The sequence below is a fragment of the Cygnus olor genome, chromosome 2 (genome assembly GCF_009769625.2).
Source record: "Cygnus olor isolate bCygOlo1 chromosome 2, bCygOlo1.pri.v2, whole genome shotgun sequence".
Lineage (NCBI taxonomy): Eukaryota > Metazoa > Chordata > Aves > Anseriformes > Anatidae > Cygnus > Cygnus olor.
In genome coordinates, this window is record NC_049170.1 from 148,843,574 (window position 1) to 148,867,632 (window position 24,059).

At 45.3% G+C, this 24,059-nt stretch overlaps 1 protein-coding gene across 1 annotated transcript; it reads right to left on the reverse strand.

Moving 5' to 3' along the window:
- Positions 1 to 309: 309 nt before the first annotated feature.
- On the reverse strand, positions 310 to 24,059 carry ANXA13 (annexin A13). Its single transcript, XM_040547779.1, has 12 exons — positions 24,045 to 24,059; positions 22,370 to 22,444; positions 11,204 to 11,282; positions 8,876 to 8,970; positions 6,961 to 7,131; positions 6,376 to 6,409; positions 6,209 to 6,288; positions 5,340 to 5,408; positions 5,020 to 5,121; positions 2,790 to 2,865; positions 1,860 to 1,972; positions 310 to 677 (listed from the first exon to the last, which is right to left on the reverse strand). Exons 1-12 carry the CDS (start codon positions 24,057 to 24,059, stop codon positions 558 to 560), a joined length of 1,029 nt encoding a protein of 342 aa, XP_040403713.1. The 3' UTR covers positions 310 to 557.

The window sequence follows — 24,059 nt, forward strand, 5'->3', positions numbered from 1 at the left end:
ACGTAGGAGGTGACGATGCTGAGGCAGGAACTCACAGACAGGGAAATCACTCCAACCTTCCTTTTTGATAGCGGGATTTTTCTCAGGCTTGACTTAAATCATTAATTCACAGCCCACAGGTTGTTTAAAGAGCTGTAATAATAGGTTGAAAAGAAATTTCTATCCATTCTCTCTTGGCAGGACTGTCATGGCATGACACGGCACCCTTCAAATTGGGGGAAAAAAGCAGGGAAAGATCAAGGATAATCTTTGGAAATAAATAAAGGCAGTAAGTCTACCCAGAAGAAATCATGACAAAATAGATTCCTCCACATATGCAGACACAAAGAGGCCAATTTAGATTTAGTTTTTTAACGTGTCTTTATTGCTTAAGGACATTTGGCGAGATAGCCATAACATAAACCTCACGTCCAGCTTTACTTGGCAACATGTTTCCCAGCTGGAAAGAAAATAAATTGGATTTTTTTCTTTGTGCTAATGCCACATTTTTTGGATGCTATTTTGGAAACTAATCAAGAGGTGGCTGCTCAGCATGCTTCTTCTTTCTTGATGGCTTTTTAGTGCAAAATAGCCAGCAGCAACTTTCTGAAATCTCCAGAGGTATCAGAACGGACAGCTTCAGTTAACGACTTCTTGTACATTTGCTGGAACTTCCCCTTTATTTCTGGCAGGTCGGTCTGAGGAGACACCAAGAGTTTCTGTAGAAGACTGGGACGTGCTTTGTGCAATGTGCCCTGTTTCTACGAGGGACCCCGGGGTCTGATCCAAGGTCCACTGCTGCCAGTGGAAGGAGAAGAGGAGAAAGCAGGAGGTCCAAAAACCTTGGACCCAGCTTAATAGTGGGACTTGAGGTAAGCCCATGTCAGATGGTGTGTGGTGAGGGGTATGGGCCTGAGTGGAGAGCCATGCTGGGGTGGCTGGGGGCATCTTTGCCTGGTGCTCAGCAGTGTTGTGTGGGCACAGTGTTGGTGCCAGGCAAGCACACAGATCACTGCATGCTCCTGAGGCCACTCTGGTGGCAAGAAGGAGTATCACTTCCAGAAGTATGTTTAAAAGACAGTTTTGTTCCACCCACCACGGTAATTTTCTGGTTACTGCGTGGGGAGAATGAAATGCCTTGTCTTGAGCTTTCCTCTGAAAAGGTACCCATGGCACGGTCCTGATCTTTATCATTGGTTTTGAAACATTCTCATAGTTAAACCACATCTTAACAAAGAGACTACACTGGCGACTAATTTCTCACACTATTGATCATTTAAATGTAGGTTCTCCTTGTCCATGTGAACAACTTCTCTGTGTCAAGACTGGAACAGCCCTGAGGTTATACAATCTCAACAGTTTATATGGAAGGAAGAGTTAAAGACTGTGTTTATGATCTCAAATGCCTTGTGCAGTTTTGTGCTTTTTAAAATTACAATTATCTCCTTTGGCTCTTAATTTTTCTTCCCTCCTTCCCATTTGCTTTTTCCCAGCTGGAATCAGAGAGAATTGGTGACATATGTTTATTAGAAACTGTCAATTTGGGAACTGCTGCTTTATCATTACTTAACTAGGAATTTACACATCTTCTTGGGACCAGACTTCCCCATGGAGCAATTTTATTTAGGTACAGTTGACTCCACTTGAAATTTCCTGTATGCTTTCTGTTTTTTTTTTTTTTTTTTTTTTCCAAAACAGAATTAGATGCAATACCAAAATTAGAGTTGCCTAGGTACAAAAGCAGAGTGTGACCTCTGGTGTCATTGGTCTGGAAGGGGTTGGCTGAGCACACGATCTACCAGGGCTCACTGTACCCTCTAAGTCTGTGTTTCTCCCAGAGCTGATGGTATTACAGTATTGCAGGTCGCAGGGTGTCCTACCTCGGCCCTGGTCACAAGGACGCGAATTAAGGTCTCTTCATCAGTCCCAGCTCCCTTCATTGACTTGTGCAGAAGTGTAGCAAAGTAACCTGGGCAGTCTTTGGCGCAGCTGACTAGAAAACAGTAAGAAACTTCATTACACTTGCACATTTACGCTTTGTCATACATCTTCAATGAGAAGGAAATGAATAAGAAAGAAGGAAAACTCTTTAGGGTTTATGATCCTGCAGACATATGAGCTGGTTGGGCTCTTGTTCTGTAACTGGCCCCTAACAGTACGTAAGGAGAAGGTTTGGGGTCTGAATGGGGGAATACATTTCTCCACAGGGAAAGCATATTACTCAGTGAAATGATCTGCATTGAATATGCTGCCATTCCACTGTGAAAATGAAATGGATGAGCCTGAGAATTTGCCTATCTGGAGATCTCCTTGCCCATCTCTTCTCGGAGTACTTGCTCACTCCACAGCTCAGAGGGGGAAGATTTGGGAGAGCCCAGATCCACACAGATAAAATCAATACCGGTAAGCTTACTAAAGCCAGGGTACATGTGTAAATAAATACTGGTGACAGTCACTCCCAGTGCCAAATGGCTGTCAGGGACCCTGTATGTTTTGGTGGTAGCCTGATAGCACAGCGCTGATGGTGCCCAGGCATCAGCTGGAAGTTATCAGCAGACACAGCCTCAGGGGCAGCTCGGAGCTGGTCACCCTGTTTCAGAGGGCAAAAAAAATAGCCTTGTGGAGAGGAGCTTTTATTTCTAAAACTAAGGGCTCCAAATCATTACTGAAACCTGGTTCTTCTTTTCCTAGCAGGTAAGTAAGCTTCAGTTGAAGGCTGTCTCAATAGCTGTCACCTACATACAGAACCCCAAGAATGAGGGCAAGATGGGGGAAAGAACTAAAAATGAAAGCTCTCAACACTTTTTTACCAAGAGTGAGGTAAGCCTTCTCCAGATCTCCAGATGTTTCACTTTTAATGGATTCTTCTATGTCTTTCCCACACACCTAGAGGGACAACAAAAAGTAGCCATCAGAGCTGCTGTCTGCACAAGCCGTCCCACTGCCATAAAACCAGCATCAGCTTTAGGACACAATGGCAAAAGGCCAGTTCAGATCCTTCTGAGACTTTCCAAGGGAGCAATTCAAGGGTAAGTGAAGATCCTTTCTGGTGTAAGTGCTCACATATCCGCTGGCACCAAGAAAAGAGGGACTACAAGGTCCGTTAAGGCACAACAGTTAGATAACCTAAATCAAGCAAGTTGTACTGATACCCGAGGGCTTCTAGGACAAACAAGTTGTGGCTTCTTCTTGAGCAACCCCAAGCAAAGGAGAAACTCTCTGAGTTCCCTCTAACCCCTTTATCAAGCTCTGGATGGCTTCCACACAAAGAAGATAAATTTTGGAACTTTACCAGCTCTATGAAGTTTTGTTACTTATTGTCTTTGGCTGCTCAGGGAAAGCTTACAAGCACTGCAGTTGTTCCCTAGTTTTTGTATTACTCTGTAGGAAAGGGGAAAAACAGACTGCTACTTCAAAACAGAGTTCATCCTGACCTTTGTGGATTTTGCAAACCTCAAAGCCTTTTACTTTGCTCTGTTTTGCTGTTAGGATGGTCCTGCATGGCTCAAAACTCAAGTGGACTTTAGATCAGGCCTAGGAGACCGCAGGTACAAAGCAGCAGTAGGTATCTTGTGAGGTTCTGCAAGTGCCAGCCTGGTGTAGACCCGGCCCTACTTATCTTAACCAAACGTGGAGAAGGACTCAAGTTCTTGTCTTGGCCCCCTTCTCCTTCAAATGCATCCAGGCAGGATGTGGTGGCTTGGTTTGGGCAACCTGATCTGCTTGGCTTTATGAATCCAAAAGCCAAGGTAGCTTGGAACCCCTGGGGTTTGCAGTACTATGAAGAACTACCAGTTAGTGACTGTTGCTGTTCTTCTGCCAGCAGCAAACCAAAAGTTGGATTAAGCTGCCAACATTTTTCCAGCTAAGGGTTCCTTACTGTGCTGACACTGAAATATGGCCGTGACTGAAGTTTTTTCCATCTCCAGTGCTTAGGGTTACGGTTTTCTGATGAACTCAGTCATCCTACGAAGTTCAGGACCGTGAACCAGAGGCTGGAGGTGGGGCCCTCTCCTGAGAATAAATGTCACTGCCGAGCTTCCACCTTTCTGCCAGGAGAAGGACCTTGGATCTCCCATTGCTTGGACTTTCACAGGTCAATTGCAGGCAAAAGGCATCAGCGGAGGTAGGCTCCAGGCCCAGCCATGAGGAAAATGTCCCTGATGGGTGACACCAGGAGAAGCAGCAGACAGATGGGATCCTGCTACCTTAGTTTGCCTTTTGCTCGGAGATAGAGGAGAGCACAGCAAAGTCCTTGCACCAGCTGTCTGCTCAGGGAGGGCAGAGAGGAAGAGGCTGGAGGTGTGCCTCTGCCCTGGCAGAAGGGCTGAGGATGAGTGCAATGGGGAGGTTGGAAGAGGCACTCCCAGAGACATCAAGGTCTCAGGAGTAAGCCAGGGACTGACCTGGCACACACTCACCCATCTGTGTGCCTTCCCCACTGCCCCCAAAAGGTCAGGCCACTACAGATAAATGGGACAGCCACCACCCAGCCACCACGGCTGTCTCAACCGTGTGTCCTGTGGTCTTCAGCAGAGGCACCATGACGTGGTGTGGTGGCAATCAATGGTCTGGTGGGGTATGTTGGTTTGGAAGGGGAAGGTTAAACAGTCAACATGAGCGTGTGAAGCAGTGGGACCATGATGAGAGACCCTGCCAGGCTCTGCTTTGGAGGAGAAGTAAAGATCAGAGAGGCAAAGTTCTGCTTCAGGGCAGGAGTTTATGAACATATCTCTTTGCTGGTCCTGCTGCAGGAGTGGGGATACCCACTGTCATGCAGTTGTGGAAAGGAAAGGGCATCACAATCTTTATTTGGTTGGATGTTGTGTGGGCTATGAAAGGGAGTGGGTTCTTCAGTGGCAGAAGACACAGCTTTTATCCCCGATTTCTTTAAGATCGGGATCCAGTCATATAGAAATATTTTCTGAGATTCATTTAAAAATGGCAAATAAAGGATCACCTGCCCTACATGTTGTCATAGGGTCTGCAAACTACACGTGTGGCCCTGTGCAACCCACATCACAGAAGGGAATAACTCACCTTTTCATAGGCTTGAAAGGTTGCTCTCAGCTGACTGTAGCTTCTCTTTGCTAAGACCACATTGAAAGCCAGCTCCTCTGTTCCCCAGCGGCCTTCTCCTGCCTTAAAGATTGCGTGTCATTTTTTGAAGCACTTGTTTATTCACAGTAGAGACAAAAAGTCAGCTAGAGCCCTTGATTCACCACGCTCCAGCCCGTGCACCCCTCACTGCAGCTCTGTACACTGCCCTTGCCTCCGTGCTCGGTGCATTTTGTTGCCTCCCGGGCAGCACATTGCTGAGCAGCACAGCACAACGGGGGGTTTTCTGCAGTTTCACTTACTTTATACAGATCTGTGGCATCTTGCTCAGCGAGCTCTGTGTTGACCTGTTGGTTCTCATCTCGGTTTGCCTACAGAAGAGGACATTACAGCAGGAAAAAAGACCAAGTGCTGGCTACAGTTTGTAGTGGGAAGGAGAATGGTAATTTCGAAGCCCTCACAAGTATTCTGGTTATAGTTTTGCTGCCATCTGCTGACAGTCGCCAAGTAATGGGCCACTGTGGTGGCACAGGATCCAACGGTCCAAGTTTACGCCAGACTTCAGAGGTGAAGCCTGAATATTCATCGAGGCAGGGTTTATCTCACAGTTTTATTTGCTCTGTGCTAAGGCCCTAATGACATTGCACATCTGATGCCTCAGGAGCAGGACGGGGATCTCAAGCTTTAGACCATGATCTGGAGATGCTCCTGGGTGGCCGCATGGCCCAGAAAGAGCTGGGCAAGGTGGAGCTAACGTGGGCTCTGATGTTCAGCCTTGAGTCAAAAAAAATCTATGGATAACATGCATTTGCCTCTCCTGAAAATATACCAATGCTTTCCAGACTGGTGTATTTAGTGATGTGACTGCTGGGTCTTTAAAGCTCCTTCTATGTACCAAATCTTTTCATTTCTGCTGTCTTCAAAGAAATCAGAATTTAAAAGCTCACTTCTGAGTTTATATAAACTTATTTGATATATTAAGAAGTTGCAAATGTAAAGGCTCTTATCCTGAAGAATGCTTTTGAGAATGCCTTTTGCTTATTATAATTACTTCATTATTATATTGTTTATTACAGTCACCTTATTCTAAATAGCAGCTGATCCTTATCATGATAGAGAAAAGGATATCGCTCTCCCCAGCAGGTGCTTAATAGCAAGTTCCCAGCCTTACCTCCAGCACAGTGACCAGTATCTTCCTCAGGGAGCCACTTGTGTCACTTTTCACATCAGACTCTAGATCCTGATCAAAGACTGTGGAGGAAAAGAAATAAAGTCTGAGAGGGTTCACTCGGGAATGGAGGCTTTAAATGAAGGTGTTTGAAATGGAACACTACTCACGCCGCTTGTACGCCTCCTTTATGTTTATGATTTCCTAGGGGAATAAAAAACCATAAATCAATAGGCAAACAAACATACAAAGCAGCATGTACCAGTACCATGTCTCTGTTGCTTGAGGCGCTGCAGGTGTGGAGCTGGGAGAGGGCGTGGTGGGAGGCACGAGGAGCCCAACTTCTCCTCAATGCCACCTTGGTGGCCACTTGCCACCATTAACAGTCCAGGACAGCATTTGGAGCAGTGCCTGGCTGGTTTTGCTTGCATTTAGGAACAAGCTAAAGGGATTTTTGAAGAAGACCGTGTTCTTGTAAGTGGTGGGAGCCAAGGCCAGAGCCATGCAGAGAGCTCTGACAGCTGCCTCCAGATAGGTTCCTGGGGACTTCTGCATCCCCAGTGCTGCCCTTTGCCTCCACAGAAGATGTGTGGTGGATGTGTAGGGCTGAGGAAGGAATCTGAATTGCACTGCTCTTACTCTTGTCAGAGTTTTGGCCCTGGTGTGACAACCTTCAGGCTGCAGCGGACACAGGCCCGCTCTTTGCCCTGCTACCTAAGGCACACCACATGTAAAATCTATCTGGGTGTCCCAACCTTGTTGTTTCGCGTGCAGAGAATCTCAATCAGCAGCGACTCGTCCGTCCCAGCACCCTTCATCGCCTTCCGAAGCTCCCGTGCCTCGTACTCGCAGGGAAGGTCCAGCAGAGCCAGCACAGCCTTCTCGAAATTGCCACTCAGGTCTCCCTTCAGCACCTCTTCCAAATCCTGCGAGGGTGGGTGGAGGGGTTAGTGCAAAAGCTGAGGTGGGATTAGAAGATTTATTTGGTTGGTTCAGGGAATTTCATGATTTCAAAGCTTTTTGTGTACCAAAAGTGCCAAAAACATGAAAAATCCATGAAATACATAGGCTTTTTTTTATATTAAATTTTCTATTTTTTTTGTTTTTTTGTTTCATATTGAAAGAAATTTTTCTCCCATCTTCAAGTATTAGCCACTGATTTAAGTTTGAACTCTTCCTTGCTTAAATACATGTAAACTAGTGTTTTTAAAAGCTCAACAGGAGAGATTTATCTGAAACACAATGCAGAAACCTTTGAAAGAGGTGCAACAGAAGGGATCAAGTTTTTTTCAAGTTCTCTTCCACTTTTGGTTAGAATTGACTTACTGGGAAAAGCAAAAAAATTCTATGAAGTGCTTTGATTTCAAGCCATCAGATTTTTTTCCAACAAAAAGCAAACAAGCAACAAAAAAACCCACAGAAAGCAATAAAAACCCTCTTTCTGATATGATCTACTTAATTCAAAAATTAAGGTGACCCTGGAGAAGACCTGGCTAGTGTGTACGTGTTGGCCAAGCACTCACGCTGAGAATGTCTATCGATGATTTATTTTAAGCCCTATCTGTGGCTGACGTTTCCTGCAGTACAGGAAGCATTTGACAACTTCAGAACAACAATAAAGAAGGACGGCTTTAAATCTTTTGTTCCTAAGCATGCTCTTACACAATTGCAGATGAACACACGATCTCCAGAGGCTGACACCAGTGCTGGAGCCGGTCCCAGGAGCACCCCGTGGACCTCACTTCCCCCAGGAGCATGAGAGGGCAGCGGTACCTACAGCTCTGCTGCTCCTCTCCCAGATATCCAGGCTGCCCAGGCAGGTGGGAAGGCTTGTTGTGTGCTCGTTTCACTGGGATGTCCCCTGGAATTTGCCCATTTCTAATGCCTATTTTTATTAATCCCCATTATAGAGCTAACTCAGCGGGGTGTATGCACCCAAAACCATGCTTGTTGTCTGGTTTACATATGAAAGGCTTTCTGGTCCTGCACTGCCTGTCTTATTATCATTGATTAATGACTAAAGTACAAGCAAACCTTAAGAAAATACCAATTTAATAATAAGCTCTGCAGGATTCAGCTGTTTACCTAAATAATACATTGGAAGATTTTATTTTTCTTACATACGAAATGACCGAGGCAGTCCACGCGTCCTCCTCCAGAAACCAAGCTCTCTATGAGATTTCTCTGTTTTGCAGTGTGCAGTCGATCTCAGCATGAGCATAAATCAATACTAAACCTACTCAACTACTCAACAAAAATATAATGATGTAAGATCAAGTGGTTCCTCTGAATATGCACCTGAGCGGGATTTGGAACTGAAGTTAGCTGCATTTGTCTGAAAGCCTTGGTTTCAGGCTTCCTTTTTCGAGATGCACTGAAGATGAACACAAGCTGGAATATTTTTAATTTTGGTAATGACTTATTTTCTAGCTGTCCCAACTTTGACTAAATTGCTCTGATCTGGTTAGGGCTGATTTCAAAAAGACTCTGAGGCCTAAGGTTATTAAGATAATCAGTATTTTGGGAGAAAAAAGAAAATGCTGGATCAGAAACTAACTAGTGACCTCCTTAAATCTACTGGACCCCTGATATTTGAAAAGGAGATCAATGTAGGCTACATTTCCCACAGGCATGCTGTCTGAAAAAAAGAGGCTATTAATTTTGAAATACCTTGCCATACAGAGCATTGTACTTCTGTTTTATTTGTTGTCTCTGCTCCGCTGTTCGGCTTGACAAGACTTCGATAATTTTTTTTTCATCAGTTCCTGAAAAAGAAGGTTGGGCATAGGCTGCATTTAATCAGGAATCCAACGCAGAGGAAAGAAAACAGGACTGAGTGCTTTTGTCTCTAAAGAGAAACAAATCGATGTGCATACATCTACTGGTGCCAGCTCTAGGATTTGTAAAAGCACATGAGATTCTTCTGATGAAACTTGTATCTATAGTTGGCTATAATGTTCAAAACATAAAATAGAAGTTCACTGCCTCGTGCTGCTTATACGTTATAGGGAATTTGGGTCTTCTGTTTCAGATCAGACACTGCCCTAAAACCAGGGCACTGTCACACTACTGAACATGGGCTGATATCCAAGTTTTTGGTGGCAGTGGCTGTTAGAAAAGTCCCTGCTCCTGTTTCTACCCCTTCCTGTGGTGCTTCCCAGCTGCAGCAATGGCCTGGGGACAAGTGGTCAGGGTAGGAGAGGATGTGTTCAAATCAGCTTTATTAACCCACAGCCTGAACTATGGCTGTACAAAACAGGTTGTGCTTTGCGCTCAGTGGTGTCAGAAAGAGGAGTGGGAATCAGCCTTCGTGGTCTGAACCTCTCTGCTGATGCTGTTTTGTTTGGCAAAAATAAGTGGGAGGATGCAGCCACTGGGAAGTCCAGGTGATGGGCACCGCAGGGACTGCATCTCCGGGGAGCCTGTGGGGGAACCGACCGCACAACACCCTGCCACAAGAAACTCCTGGGGCAGCTTCGAGCTGAAACCTATGCAAGGATGGAAGTGGCTTGCTAAAGGCAATGACCTTGTTCTTGTGCTTTTCTTGCCCTAGGCCAATATAAACAGATGTTTGCACTGAATGAAGCTGCTGGAAGGCATTAGTCAATGTTTGTGGCTAATGGGACAGGACCAAAGCGATGTTGTTTGGATGCATGAGTGACACAATAGAGGAGCTGTTGCATTAACACGTGTCTTGGTGCGCTTCTATGTGCGGGGCCAACGACTTGCCTCGGGCATTATTTCTTCAAGGCAGGTATTGAAATGGAAAAGGTGTATCTGGAGGGACCTCTGATCCTGCACGGGATGGGCACTGCCAAAATGTCCACAGTGTATAAAGGCCTCAGATGGCAGATGAAATGCATCAAGCCGTATGCCAGCTCTGCTGATGTATGCGTGTCACGCTGGTGAATATTGCCCCGTGATCTTCCGTCTGTTGCTTCCACCTACTGGGCTTTGGGTTGTGTTATGCCTTACTGCAGACTCTTGGGAGCTAGGGCCTACAAGGGTTTCTGAGGAGCTACAGCACAAACGATAAAAATATAAATTATATTGGCATGCAATAGCAGCTGATGCATTTTCCTCCTTTAATGTCATCACCGGGTACATTCAGACAAGTTTAGGGCACCTTGTCCAGTTCTACCTGCTTGGAAGCAAGACAGAAGGCATGGTCCAGTTTTAGAAGGAGCAGCACCTCTGTTTGACAATGTGGGGCTAAACTTTTAGTGGGAAAGTCCTCTGGGGAACCGTCTTAAGTATGTTGATAGGACACTGTTCCTAAAATTCAGGCACTTCACTAGCTAATCCTGAGTGTCAGTGCTATACCAGGAAGAAAGGCTTAAATACCTGTTTACTGTGCAAACGCCTGGTGTGGATTAATAACTCAATGCTCTCACATGCTGCTCAGCTGTTCTTCCTCTGCTGGACGTTGGCACCTCCGTGGATCTGAGGACCCACGAACGCTGGGCATTCCTATTCACACCAGTGCTTGAAGTCAGCCACATTACTTTAAGACTACCGTAGAAGATGGTGGTAGCCAGTACTTCTGGTTCAATCACTGACACAGATTGAGGAGCGTCCCATATTCCCGTCAGCTGACGGAGCTGCAGTGGGCTCTGATGAGCATCTGGAGGTGGTTGTGTTTTTGACTGGTCCCTGAAGATCTGGGAGAGGACATATACCCATGCCCTTAATCTGGCCTCTCTGGCTTGACCCCATGACTGTCATATCAGCCTTGACAGCTTCATGGCCCTATCGTAATCCTAATGTTTACCCTAATCCTCTGCAGCCGTGCAGTGAACACACCAGATCTTACCAGTCTTTGAGGAACAAGCTGTCTTCCCTTCCCATTTATCTTAATCCTATTAAACTCCATGGGTGTGCATGTGCTTTGAGTCAGTGACAGAAAGAATAAAGATTAACTGAAAATGGTTTAAACAATTGTTTTTGTGTATGTATATGCTGTTTATAATCTTGAATAGAAACCAAGAGCTTTCTTACCTGCTCCTTTGCAGGCGCTGTGTATTTTCTTGGCATCTCGGTCTGCATCAAAACCGTGATGGTGGCGTTTTTCAGTTGACTAGGAAAACAGAGAGACAACAGATACACGAAAAATGATTTTGCAGAAATTCAGGCCAGGTTCTCACCTGATCTTTAGTCACATCATCTAATCTGTAAATACCACGTTGGGCTTTTCTGAAATGCTGTATCTATCACGAGGCCCCGAGGACTGGAGCAAAACCAGCTGTCCCCACGTGACACGTGATGCTGATCCCATGTAACTTTGCTCTGCCAGTTCAGGCTTGTTCAAATAATTTGAATGTAATAACTGTATACTGGACAACTTTGTGCCAGATCAAATATGATTTGCCTGCACCACTTTAACAACAGGCCAATATAAACGACTTATCTGATGCGGGCAGAACCGTGCCCTTCCTCTGCAGGACGTTTGTGAGGGCTGAGAGCTGCCAGTCCCAATCAGCTGAACACAAACTGGTCCTGTAAGCCTTTCCTGCATCGATGCGCTCATGCAAATGAGATAACTGGAGATATATAACAGCAGAAAGATGGCACTATTTATTTTTTTTTTGGGCCAGTATTGTACATATGGTTACCTTGAGCTAGATCTATCAGGGATAATAACTCAAAGTCCACAGCCACAGCAGCAGTTTACAGCCTGACATATCAATGTAAACAGAAAACCACGCTAATTCCTACTAATCTGATAAGCTGTGAATCAGAGGGGCTGCAGTGCTGGCACATCTTCTACTCGGCTGTTTCTCAGACAAGGGCAGAGGTATCTGCGAGCAGGAGGTCAGTGACATTTTCATCCCCCGTAGTATCATGAATCAGATCATTTAAATGCCTGGGAGCTAAAATAACACTGAAAAATAGCTCCTAGGTTCCTAAATCAATTTGAACTATTTGCACACCGTCTGCCCTGGGGGTTTAAGCATGCATTACGAGTGCTTTGGTATTTCCATTCAAATAGCAGCAGGTGGATCCGGCAGCTTGCTTTGCAGGGCTGCCAGCCACCAACTCTCCGCTGCTGCTGCTGAAGGGTAGGCACCCAAAGACACGGCACTGGGCTCTCCGTTAGGGCTAGCTGAGGGTTATGACACCCCAGGGCATGGCACAGGGCTCCTCAGCCCTTCCAAAAATGCCACCCATCCGACCAAACAGCAGAAGAGCCTCCATGGCTGAGCAGCCTCCTCGTCCTAGGGGAGAGCACAGGCCAGAGGTGATTCCTGAAGAACACCGCAGACGGCATCGCTCTGCTGGTCTGGAGACAGTCTAGCCATGCGGATTTTGGCCATGCTCTGCCACGCACAGGTATAACCTAGAAGCCTGTTTGGTGGTGTGCTAGGAAAGTTTCGCACTGTGCCCTGGTGGGAGAGCTGCAGCTCTGGATTAAGGAGTCCTCTATCTAAAGACAAAGGGTCTTATCTCAAGGATAAACCCCCAGTCCCTGTGCTTCTTTACCTTTGTAATAGACCAAAGACAATTTCAGCACCTTGGCTTTTCTAGCAGTTAATGGCTAGGGTACAATTTACTGCTAATGGCAGCTGCTGTTCGGCAGCCATCTCGCTCAGATTACCTTAATTGAAAGCTATTTTTACAACAGCAATTAGTGAGGTACAACAACAACAATGTAAAAAGTTCTCTCTGTCTTGTGGCACCTTCGTAACACCTTCGTTGCCACTTCATTGTCACAGACGTCCCTAGTGAAGCTGTATCCTGCTGTATGCTCTGGGCACACCACGCTTGTTTAAACCTTTCGAGCAAGGTGGAAATAGATGCATGTAAATCGTATTTTCTAGGGAGAGATTTTATTTAACAGATTTCCAATTTCTCAAGAACTTTTCCAAGAAAATGTAAGGGAAAACCACAAAGTTAGAAAACAGGTGTAGGGACACCTGTCTGTCCAAAGTGAATCGCTTGAACGCTTTCCTATTTTTCTAATGTGACGGGGTGTTGTGCTTCTTTGATGGGATCATGTACAAGAGAGGTTGTTTTGCACAGTGTGCTTGGAAATTCAGCTCTAGTTTCTTTCTCCTTTTCTGATGGATACGTTACACCCTCATTTTCCTTCCCCTCTTGGTAACAGGCAGGTTCGCCAGAATAAAATTCACCTTTGTTCTCTGCAAGCCCAGAACAAACAACGGTGGCTAACCAGCCTTGGGGATAAGCTTGGGGGACCAGAACAACAGCATCCTACATCCCAACAGGAATCCATGCTGGATATACAGCCCTGGGAGGCAAATGCCACACGCACAATGGGTCTCTTTGCTGGTCGGGTGCTCCTCACCCCGTGGTAGGTTCAATGAGCATCGCATGCAGCATCCAGGGGGACGCTCTGCTGCCCGATCGATCGAGCGTGCCCCGCAGAGAGCTTTCCCCTCTCCCTAACACCAGGTTTATCAGGCCAAGTGTTTTCAGCATTTCTGTCCATACCTTGATGTATGCTTTTTGGGATTGTCAGAGTTACCGCTGTCTGAGGTAGCGCGCTAATTATTTCTTCCATCTGCTCATTGGAGCAATCCCAATGGGCACTGAAAGCTGGAGAGATAACGTCCCTGTTCTCCTACTGCACTGCGGGGAAAGCAGCCCTTTGCAGGACTGGGGTACGATATCTGAATGAATTAAATCACAGTGATGTTAAGCTATCATTATTCTGGCTTTGTAGCATTAGCGTGCTTTTAAGGTGATGTTCATGCCACCCATACAGCTGATCCTGCTGCCTGCTAGGCAGCCAATACTGACGTTATTCTCCAGTTGCTTGCAAAGAATGTCTTTGTGAGGGCAAGGGCCAGGGAAATAGCTGGAAAAATAGCAAAAAGGGGACAATTCTGGAGCACAAAATACAGAGAAAATTGCTAGCTTTGACCACTTTGCTGTATCCAAGGGCTACTTGAATTTATAGCCCCCAGCTTCACTCCAGACAGGAGTCCCGACCTGTTGCTCCACATTTGCTTCCTCCAGACCCGGGACAGAAGATGTGCTGGTGAGATGTGAGAGGACAACGGCCGTGTCTGGCATTCACTCCAACTTTCCAGCCATTCCTCAAGGACTGAAACACCAACACAGAGGCCCAAGGGGCTTCCAAAGGGTTACAAAGCTGGTTTGGGCTTTGCTCTGCTGCGCCCACCAGCAGTGCTGGGCTGTGGGCATCGTTCCTGTCGCACCAGTGCTGCTGCCACCACGGCTGCCACTGCCCCGGCCCCATCAGAGGTGCACCCGGTCCCGCTAAGCCACCCCAGCACCTTGGGAGCGTGCTTTGCTACCTTATGCCTCGATGGCTGTTGGGCTGGACTCAGATTTTAGTGAGTCCCTAACCCCTCCATGCCACTTGCCATCGTAGCTGCTGGGTCTGCGTGTAGCACAGGTGCTCCAGGTAGGAGAGTGGTAGCACCAGCTACTGAAATAACATCACGGATTTATGAGGATTCATAAAGACATAAAGAAAAATAGTTCTTCTCAAGGGAAGAGAAGGAAGGCTGGCTTCTCAATGACGGTCGGGATACGCTTGTCTTAAAGCAGCACAGGAATCTATCGAGTCAGCTGTGCTGAAGCCTCCATCTTCAAATAAATCCCTGTAAAACATTAACTGATGAGTCTGGGGGATGCCGTTCATATAGTGCCGTGAGTAACACTAGCATCAAAGCTGTGTAGATAAAAAATCTGATACGCTGGGTAGGTAACTGTCAAGGCCAACTCCTGAGTCACCCGGAAAGCTCTGCTTAAAATTCACTGTCTGACGGTCCCAGCCTTGATCTTGCCCACTGACATGGCCCACTGACTTTTTTATTTTTATTTTTTTGAACAGTATTCCTTAGCTTAAACAGTTTTTGCCTCACTTGTATATATCTTTAGACAACAACCATTTTCCCTTGCAGCTTCAGCTAGCAGATTTATTTCCATTAAACTGGACAGATTATCACTTGTCTAAAACTAACACTTTTAACTTGTAAAGCACACCGAGTAGTTTTTCCTGCTGTAACTTACACTTTAAGTAGGTGGAAGATGAATTTATAACTGAGGGTGGTTGACGATGTTTAGAGAAGCATTTGGAGACTTTTCTGTGATTTGTCAGCATGTGGAGGAGCTCTCATGGAGCACAAATAAACAGCTTAGCAAAAAGTTCAGCAAAAGCAAGGGGGGAAACAGGGGAAAAATAAGATCTGGTGGATTCAAGGCATCAGCTATTAGAATTGGAGAGGTGTAGCAATACATTGTGAAGATGTCAGAAGACAAAAGCTAGTAGCTTCCTTATATATGCTGCTAGCCTGTCAGAAGACAAAAGCAGCAGAAACACCGCGCTGAGCATGCCAGGTAGCTTCCTGTATTGCAAAAGAGAGACAAAGTACTCCACCTGAAAATAGCTGATAATACAGCTCAGCAACCGCAGGTATTTTTCCACCCCTACCCCCTGAAGCAGATGCATGACCGTGCTGGAGAACGGAGGTTTGGGGGTGGTCATATCAAACCAACAGAAGGGTGGCTGCACGGGGTGCTGCTGGCCACGCTCGTCTGCTGCAGCCCCAACACGGATCGATGCCGGTGGCGTGCACGGATAAATGCAGACACAAGACCCTACGGGTGAATCGCAGGAAGAGCCAAAAGGAGCACGGCCGCTGATCCGAGCGGTCGAGGTGCAGATTTAACAGCTGTGGGCAGAGCTCTGATATGGGCCAGGCTGACCCAGGGATGTTGGGTCTTCATTTTTGCCAGGTCCATTTCTGTGATTTATTCGGTGGATGTCTTATTTCAAGCTTATCTTTGGTTGCTGCGATTCATTTTTCTTTGGAATATAGAAATAAAAATGTAAAATGGCAGCCCGCAGCAAGGGCAGGCTGACCCAGCCCTGCTCTTTACAGCACTGAGTGTTGTCTGGAATAAAATTTAGGGCAGTCTTCAGTTGTTTGGTGCCATTAGAGATGCCCTTGGGTCAGCTGCCTGCTGCCAGTAGGAAGTGCATGGTCTCCTGTGTGACCTGCATCTTCCAGCCTGGTGCGGATATCTCATGAGTCTGAGGGCATCTGCAGCGGTTACTGGAGATGGGCACAGAATCAAGCCCCAATTATTCTACCCCTTTTGTTATCCTTCACATACAATTAATTATGATCACAAAAATGTGTTGGAGAAAACCAAGATTTGAGTAAGAAGGACAGAAACCAGTTCCACATGCAACAATCCGAGCTTGCCGCCCAACAGCCTGCTCTCCCCCAGATTCACATCTCCTGCCTTCGGTCTGGTTTCAGCGCCTGTCCTGAAACTGGACACGCATCAGTCTTTTGCTTATGGAGTTTCTAATGCAGTTTCTCTCTTCTTTTAATTTCACAGCACCTAATAGTTTTGACACTAATACCCTGCCGGTAAATTCAGCTAAAACATTTCCAGTGGGTACACATATTTTTAGCCAGGTGTCCCAGTTTTGGCTGGAATACAGCTGATTTTCTTCCTAGCACCCTATATGGTGCTGCGTTTCGGATTTGTGACCAAAGCAGTGTTGACAACACCCTGATGCATTAGCTGTTACAGAGCAGTGCTCACACAGCCTCATGGACTTCCAGCTCCTCGTGCTGCCCTGCCAGCGAGGGGCTGGGGGTGCCCCAGGAGCTGGAGGGGACACAGCCAGGACAGCTGGCCCCGAATGACCAAAGGGACATCCCACACCACAGAGCATCGTGCTCAGCAGTAAGACTGGGGGGAATTCACCTGGGGTTGCCATTGCTGGGCATCAGTCAGCTGGTGGTAGATGCTTTTTGCATCACTTCTTTCTCTTTGTGTGTGTTCTCCTTTACTTATTAAACTGCTTTTAACTTGTCCCATGCATTTTCTGGCTTTCACCCCTCCAATTCTCTCCCTCATCCCACTAGGGGTGAGCGAGTGGCTGCGTGGGGCTGAGCTGCCTGCCAGGCTAACCCCCAGCACCGGGTATCACACATTCAGGCACCGCGGCGTCCTGCACTCTGCTTCTTGAGGAAGCCAGAACCAAATGGTTTGTAATGTCCAAAAGGTAGGCACAGGAGTACCAGAAAAACAAACTGACAAGCCAAAATAATTGGAAACCCATCACAAATCACAAACTGGAACGTGCTGAGATTTCTCAGCTCTCCCCGTGCACCGCCACTGATCCACCAGCCCCAAGACCTTCGGGGAGCCTCACCTCCAGCCAACAAAGCAGTTCCCCTCCAGCTCAGCACTGAGAGAGCTGTCGGGACTGCTCTGGGGAGAGCTGCTCTTGCAGTGGGTAAGTTAGCAGTGGGTAAGTTAGCTGACATCTCAAGGTCCCTTCCGATCCCATGCTCCATGAATTTCTGTTTTCCTCTTTTGTGTGGAGAGGAAAACGTATTATCTCTGTCTACAAGGAGTGCCCCAAACCATCTAGTCACCTTGTTAGCACGATGGCAGGGCTGGGGTGTTTATCTCATCAGTTAAATTATATCTAATATTTTACGACCACGGAAGACAGCTTTTGGCAAATCACCACCTACGTGATTAATTTTTTATCAACGCATACATACTTAAGATTAATTATTTATCCTTGCAGAAGCCTTTAATGAGCTGTAACGCAACTGGAATCCGAGGTTAACTAGACTGGCATACTGGAGAGAGAAAAAAAAAAGATACTTTGTCTTAGAACTTGTGGTTTTAGCCCTCCACTACATCACGCATTACCAGGATAACCACCTGTGAACAGAACCAACTCTTATCTGAAGGGATAGTCGTAGTGACAAACAGCCCAATTCTCATCGCTCATTTCCAAGCACTTCCTTGTGTTAAGAAGAACACACAAGAACAAACGTGGGAGAAGGCTGCTGTGTTTTGGTCCCGATTTACTTCGAAAGACAGACTGAAAACACGCTGCTATGTTTGTGTTTCATCAACGGTCTGCTTTACTAGAACAGACATTTGCAGTCACAAATATTTTTTCACCTCACTGTCATGCTACCTTAGGCCCCTCGGACTTTGCATCTATTTTTGGATCACAGCAGAAGCTATGAGCATAACAGGAACAGCCACAGCCTCCCACCACTATACAAGGTATATTCCTTTTCTATAATGATGTTGCCTTATTTTAAACCTATGCACTCCTACTAGCAAATATATTTTCCTGCTTTTGTCGGCCAAAAATACAGTTGGGACTGGAGTGAACATCAGCACAGGGAGGAGGAAAAGCCTGGCAGATATTCCTGGGGCACGAAAGGGTGAGTTGGTCAGAGAGCTCCAGACCATCAGTCAGAAGGGGCAGAAACCCCATTTCATTTCAGTGCATGGGCACTTCCGTAAGACAAACCTCCACATATTAGAACTGCTCAATATAGAGGAGAAACAAAAGAAACACAGATTAGTTACTAGAAGTCAAGGTCATGCCTCATCTAACCGGGAAAGGCTGTTCACGGGTGAGGATATTTAGTCATTACTGGACAATGGGTGCCCGATCTCGTTATTCTTCTACCAGCATAAGATGTTCTTCTGCAAGCTCTTCTTCAGTAAAATTAAAATAGTTGGGCTCCAATATTCAGGTAGGAATTTTTGTGAACTGTACAGGTTTTAACACAGAGGTCGGAGTAGATGGTAGGCAATATTTGAAAACAAACAGAAGCCAACAGCTGTGGCATGTTGGCAATAGGGCAGTATCAACAAGTGCCAGGGTTTGTGCTGCGGTAATAAAAAGGTGGGGTTGATAAACATCTGTAATCAGAGGAAAGGCTCGGTCCTGTTGTTCAAGGACTGCTGCTCTTGCTCCTCGTTTTGGACGTTTCTGTGCTGTAGTGCTGGCCAACGGGATCGGTTCTTGGGGAACGTGAGGAGGTCAAGCACAGGGAGGGACCAGCTTAGACCAACTAGATGTATGTCAACGGAGAAGCCCTACCTTAAGGACTATGCGTGTCCTTTTGACCGCGAGCTTTCTTCCTCTGCTGTTTTGCAAAACATACCTGGCATTTTTGTTTGTTTGAGCAATCTTCTCAGCCAACCACAACGTGGAGCTGGAAAATTGCCACCTGCGTCCTTGGCTGCGCGGAGAAGCGCACCAGCCTACCTGCACGCCATGCGCCATCTGCCAGGCAGGCTGCCGCTCTCCAAAATCCCTACGGCTGTTTTAGGCTTACCAGCTGTTTGACAGCAGCACACGCCTAGGCTAGCTTCGTGCTGCTAGTTCGCTGCTATTAGCAAGAAAACAGTTTCTGTATGAAGTGTATACTGGGCAATGCATGCAAGTCATGTAGGCTGGAATTCCTTACTCAACAGACTTGCAGTGACTCAGTGACTCCTTCCAAATCACCTTATTTCCTACACCTGAGACTAAAACTACAGTGATAAGAAGATCCTACTAGAATTAGTTGCATTTGTTTTTTTTTCCTGTTATAAACAAGTGGCATCAGTGACGCTAATTGCTCTGACGGCTATTTAAACTGCAAAGTTAAAACAAGCTCTCTCCTACAATGTCTCTCCTGTTTCTACGAAGCTTTTAATATATCATCTCAAAAGGGCTTATGGCTAATTTTTAACAACTTAATATCTTCATACTCATTGCCATGATAGATGAGTCCATAGTTAAGAGAAAAAAAATATGTTTTGGTGGGTATCTCTCATGGCAGAATTTTGCATTGTCTGGTTTGAGTGTGTCCAAACTCTTTTGGGTCTGGTGGAAATCCTTAAAGCAGATTACTTTTGAAATCAGAGTTAGTTATCAGGGTACTTTTTCAGCTGAGGTCCCAAATCTCTGACTTGCATACTCATACAGAGATAGCTCAAGTGCTCTTACGTCTCATTAAAACTTTTGCACTCTTCTCATTACCTCAGCTGAGACTTGTGATGAGTTCTGGTAAATTGATAGAACTGAAGTTAATTCTTCCATATGCCAGCAGAAAGGCTAACAACACTTAAATATACCAATGCAGGGCTGAAAGACATGGGCACGGTCTTTGGGAATGTCACACTGACTCATCTGTACATTCTAAATCCAAATTATTTAACAGGAGAAGAACTGGAAGGAGGCAGCATCCCATCACGGAAGACCAAGAACTGCATGCCTCTTCCCTCGGTCCCTAATGCTTCACTGTTTTTAAAACACTTCTCTGCAAGATGCATTATGGAAAACCATGTATATATTCATAGGTACATACACGGGCTGTTACTATGCAGGCATTGCGTGTTGAGTGTCTGACAAACCACCGGTGCTGGCCGAACTTGGAGGTTTCTGTGTCTAACTCCCTTCCACCTCACAGGGTGGAGGAAGTCTCAGGATGCTCCTAGGTCAGCTGAATCACCCAGGGCAGCAGCAGCAGGTCCATTACTTCAGTCAGTCCTCATAGCTAACAATACAGGCAGAGTAATTTCTCTCGATAGTAATGACAGACCTTGGTAGAACATACAAAAAAATGTGTATACCTAGAAAAGTGTTAAGAGTCCAGATATTTTGAATTTTTGTATGTTTTAACAAAACTAATCGCCCTCTGATACCTCAGATAGTTTGGTTTTGTTTGAATGTTTTTCCATAAATGAATAATTAATTTTTCATGGGTTTATGCTTGGTAACACCTACATCAGCTGCACTCACAGCACAGCATCAGACCTAAAAGAAACAGCAAATGTCCTGGGTAAATGGGGACCGTGGAAATGAAAAGAATCAGCCGTGGTTCTTCCCCAGTGCTGTGTGGTTGAACAAGAAGGTATTTCTGTCTTCTGCTGTCTGTGGGCTTAGGGCCAGGGTCTGAACAAGAATCTATTGTCACTGAATACTGGTCTGCCAGGGGAAGTAACAAATAGCTACTGTTGAGCTTTGTGATGAGACGATCAAATCATGCTGCAGTAACACTTGTAGTAATGAGACATTTCTATCCTTGTAAGCAACACAAAAGCCCTTGTGATATTTGTGAGCTTGTCCTTGAGAGGATCCATCGGGCAGATGTGCTCTTAAGGTTATACTTACTTTTTTACCTTCCATTTCTCAAACCAACTGGCCCACAGCAACCTGCTGCGTCCTTTTTATGTTACAGAGTCCTGCCTTGCAGAAGGTTTGGGCCGCTTTACAATGAGAAGGTGAAACTCAAGGGACTCCCAAAGAATCTCAAAAAAATGGTAAATTAACAACAAAGCACTTGTTCATCCTCAATTCAAGTCACAAACATCACACAGAACAACAGAATAATGCATATAGGATCTTGGATTCTTCAGATACAGAAGGTTAAAAATCAGTTAAACAATTTCACAAAAGACAAAATGCATCAAAGTTTTCAAGCCATCATATCATGAAAACCATTGCTGCTATTCCCAAAGTGTCCCCAAAGCACCTTGCTTACAGCAGAGCCGCTACCCAGATTTTCAGGTGCATTGATTCTACTTGTGGTGATTTTGAAGAAGAGCAGAAGTGCAGGTAAGCTTGAGGATGCAAGACTGCACATGGAGAAAATAATTAGAGACTTTAAATCTCTAGGGATGAGCAGTCAGGAACTTTGGCTGGTTGTAGAAAGAGGGACTGGACCCAGTTCAGACAGCAAAAAGTGGGTGGAAATGTGCAGGTTTGGAGCTCTAACGTTGCATCAGGTGCAGCTCTTAAAAAAGAGCTCAGATTCGAACAGAAAGCTACTCCTTAGACTGGTTGGAAATTTTTTGTTGAAAGCATATTTTTCAGTAAAATTTGTTACTTTTGTTCAAATGAACATGCTTAGGAACATATTCATTTTGATGAAAGCTTCATTTTGAATATGATGAATTCTGATGTAGCTGAAAATTCTCATTTTAACTTCCAAGTGGTTACCTTTTCTTTCCTATGTACATTGTTCCTTTGAACAATGCTTAGTGTTCAGTGAAAATTTCATTTAATAATAACACTTTTTTTGAAGTTTTAAACCTAAATCCATCTAACCAAAACAAAATACCTCAGTTGACATGGGTGATTCATTTTCTATTTCTCTCAGTAAAATTTGGGCCAGTTAAAGAAATTTCACTTCTGAAATTTCAAAGCAGACAAAATTTTGGAATGATGCAGTATTCAACAGATTGAAACAACCCAGCGTTATTCAGCTTTACTAGTGCCAATCTACGAAAGAGAAGTCGCCTTTGTGCACTGCAGTGCCTCCCAAAGCCACCATAAACCACTGCAACGTGCCGTAACACCACAGTGCCCCTTTCATCCTTCAGAAAAAGAGTGCTTACTGGCTTGTCTGCTGACAAACTGGTAGTCCCTACGGTTGGTTTCCGTACATCCTCTGGGAGGTTGTAAGACTTGCTCTGGAGGTTTAAAAAACACAATACATAAGACGCTCGTGAACCTGTGGTTGCAAAATATGAGATTAGGAGAAAGAACAAGCTACAGCTGAACACCTCTGTTAAGAACTGAGTCGTTTCAGGCTGTTCCAGAAGTGGTTCTGTGATGCAGGTTCAGGCACTTGTCCAAGACTACCTGTAATTTTTGTGGGGACAAACACAGAATGATGATGATAAGGGAGCTACAATTCCCGGGTGAGAAATGGGCTGAATAACTGGATTCTCATTCAACAAGGTCTCACACCTCTTCCCACTGAAGCCCACAGCACTACTTCAGCATACTGCATGTCCATCCAGGTCACCTAGTCCAGCATGGAGCTCATACAACCGCGAAGCCTGCCTGAGAGGCAGTGCTGTGGTCTCTCACCACAGATAGACCTCAACTGGCTATGTTAAATCTAAATTAAATACACTTGTTCTACACTGCTTTCAATGCCAGCATCCAGTGCAAGGCCCTCCAGGGTCAGGACCCTCAGCAGATGCCTGCTGACAGCCCTGTGGTACATAGGGTGAGGAGATGGGACCATCTACACTTTCAGAGAGAGACAGCAAGCTCCTTGGCTTAGCAGCTGGAGCTCTGCACAAAACGTACGGGCTCTCTTGCTTGGTCTGGCAGAGAAAAAGTCCCGAAGAGCTGGTCCAAAAGCAGCAGATTCTCTGCATCTCTCAGGGCCTCGCTGAAACCGAATTGAAAAAATAGTGGCGTAATAAAATAATGCAAATCCTAGAGCAACTATCGTAACGTTAACCCCTGTCAGCAAACAGGCTGTCTTCTATTGATACATACTGCTGGGAGCTGGCAATCAAGAAGATTGACGCACAGCTGAATAAATATTGTCATGCATCCATGAGTTCTAAAAGTGAAGGTAAAAACCCCCAACTTCATCAGTGAAAGCTACCTCATTTTCAGAAGCACTGATCATTCACAGCTACCACCCAAACTTGTGACAGTCAGGCTGTTCTGAGGTCAAATATCTTTACACACACTTAGATATTTATTATTAAGCACTGAAACGTTGGCCAAAATCGTCCCAGTCAAAACTTACATGGCAATTCAATGTAGCAAACTCTGACACCTGAATTTTGACCAGATCCATCTGCAAGCACCGCACTTTGAGATTACTCCCATCCCTCCTATTCAGTGAGAAACTTGGCTGAATTTTGCAGTTGTTGGCCTCTGGAACAGGAAGATTTTCACAGATCTTTAGGGAATTATTTTTGTTCCCAACATAAATTTGCTAATCTAACTAAAATTAGTTGTCCCGTGGCAACCTATGCATCATTTCTTTTTCTCAAAATTAAAGCGCTGCCCTTTTTAGCTATGCCATTAAGTGTTAAAACATGCAGAACCTGTGTGCTACAGTAATAGTTCTATAATTCATGTAATCCAATGAAGTGGATGTTACTAGCTGTATACATACAAATTGCCCACTCACACTTAAAATAGACTTTCAGTTTAAAACATCATTTGCAGCTGTATTCATGTCAGTTGAAGAGAAAATAGACAAAAATAAAAGCACAAAATTGTTGCATTCCTGACAATCCAAATTAAATAGCTACTTACATGCGAGCTGCCCAT

Coding starts and splice junctions, on each gene's coding strand:
- ANXA13 (XM_040547779.1), bottom strand. Junction 1,973..2,789: donor GAAGGCTTACCTCACTCTTG/GTAAAAAAGTGT, acceptor ACTGTTTTCTAG/TCAGCTGCGCCAAAGACTGC. Junction 678..1,859: donor TCCTTGTGACCAGGGCCGAG/GTAGGACACCCT, acceptor GTGTCTCCTCAG/ACCGACCTGCCAGAAATAAA.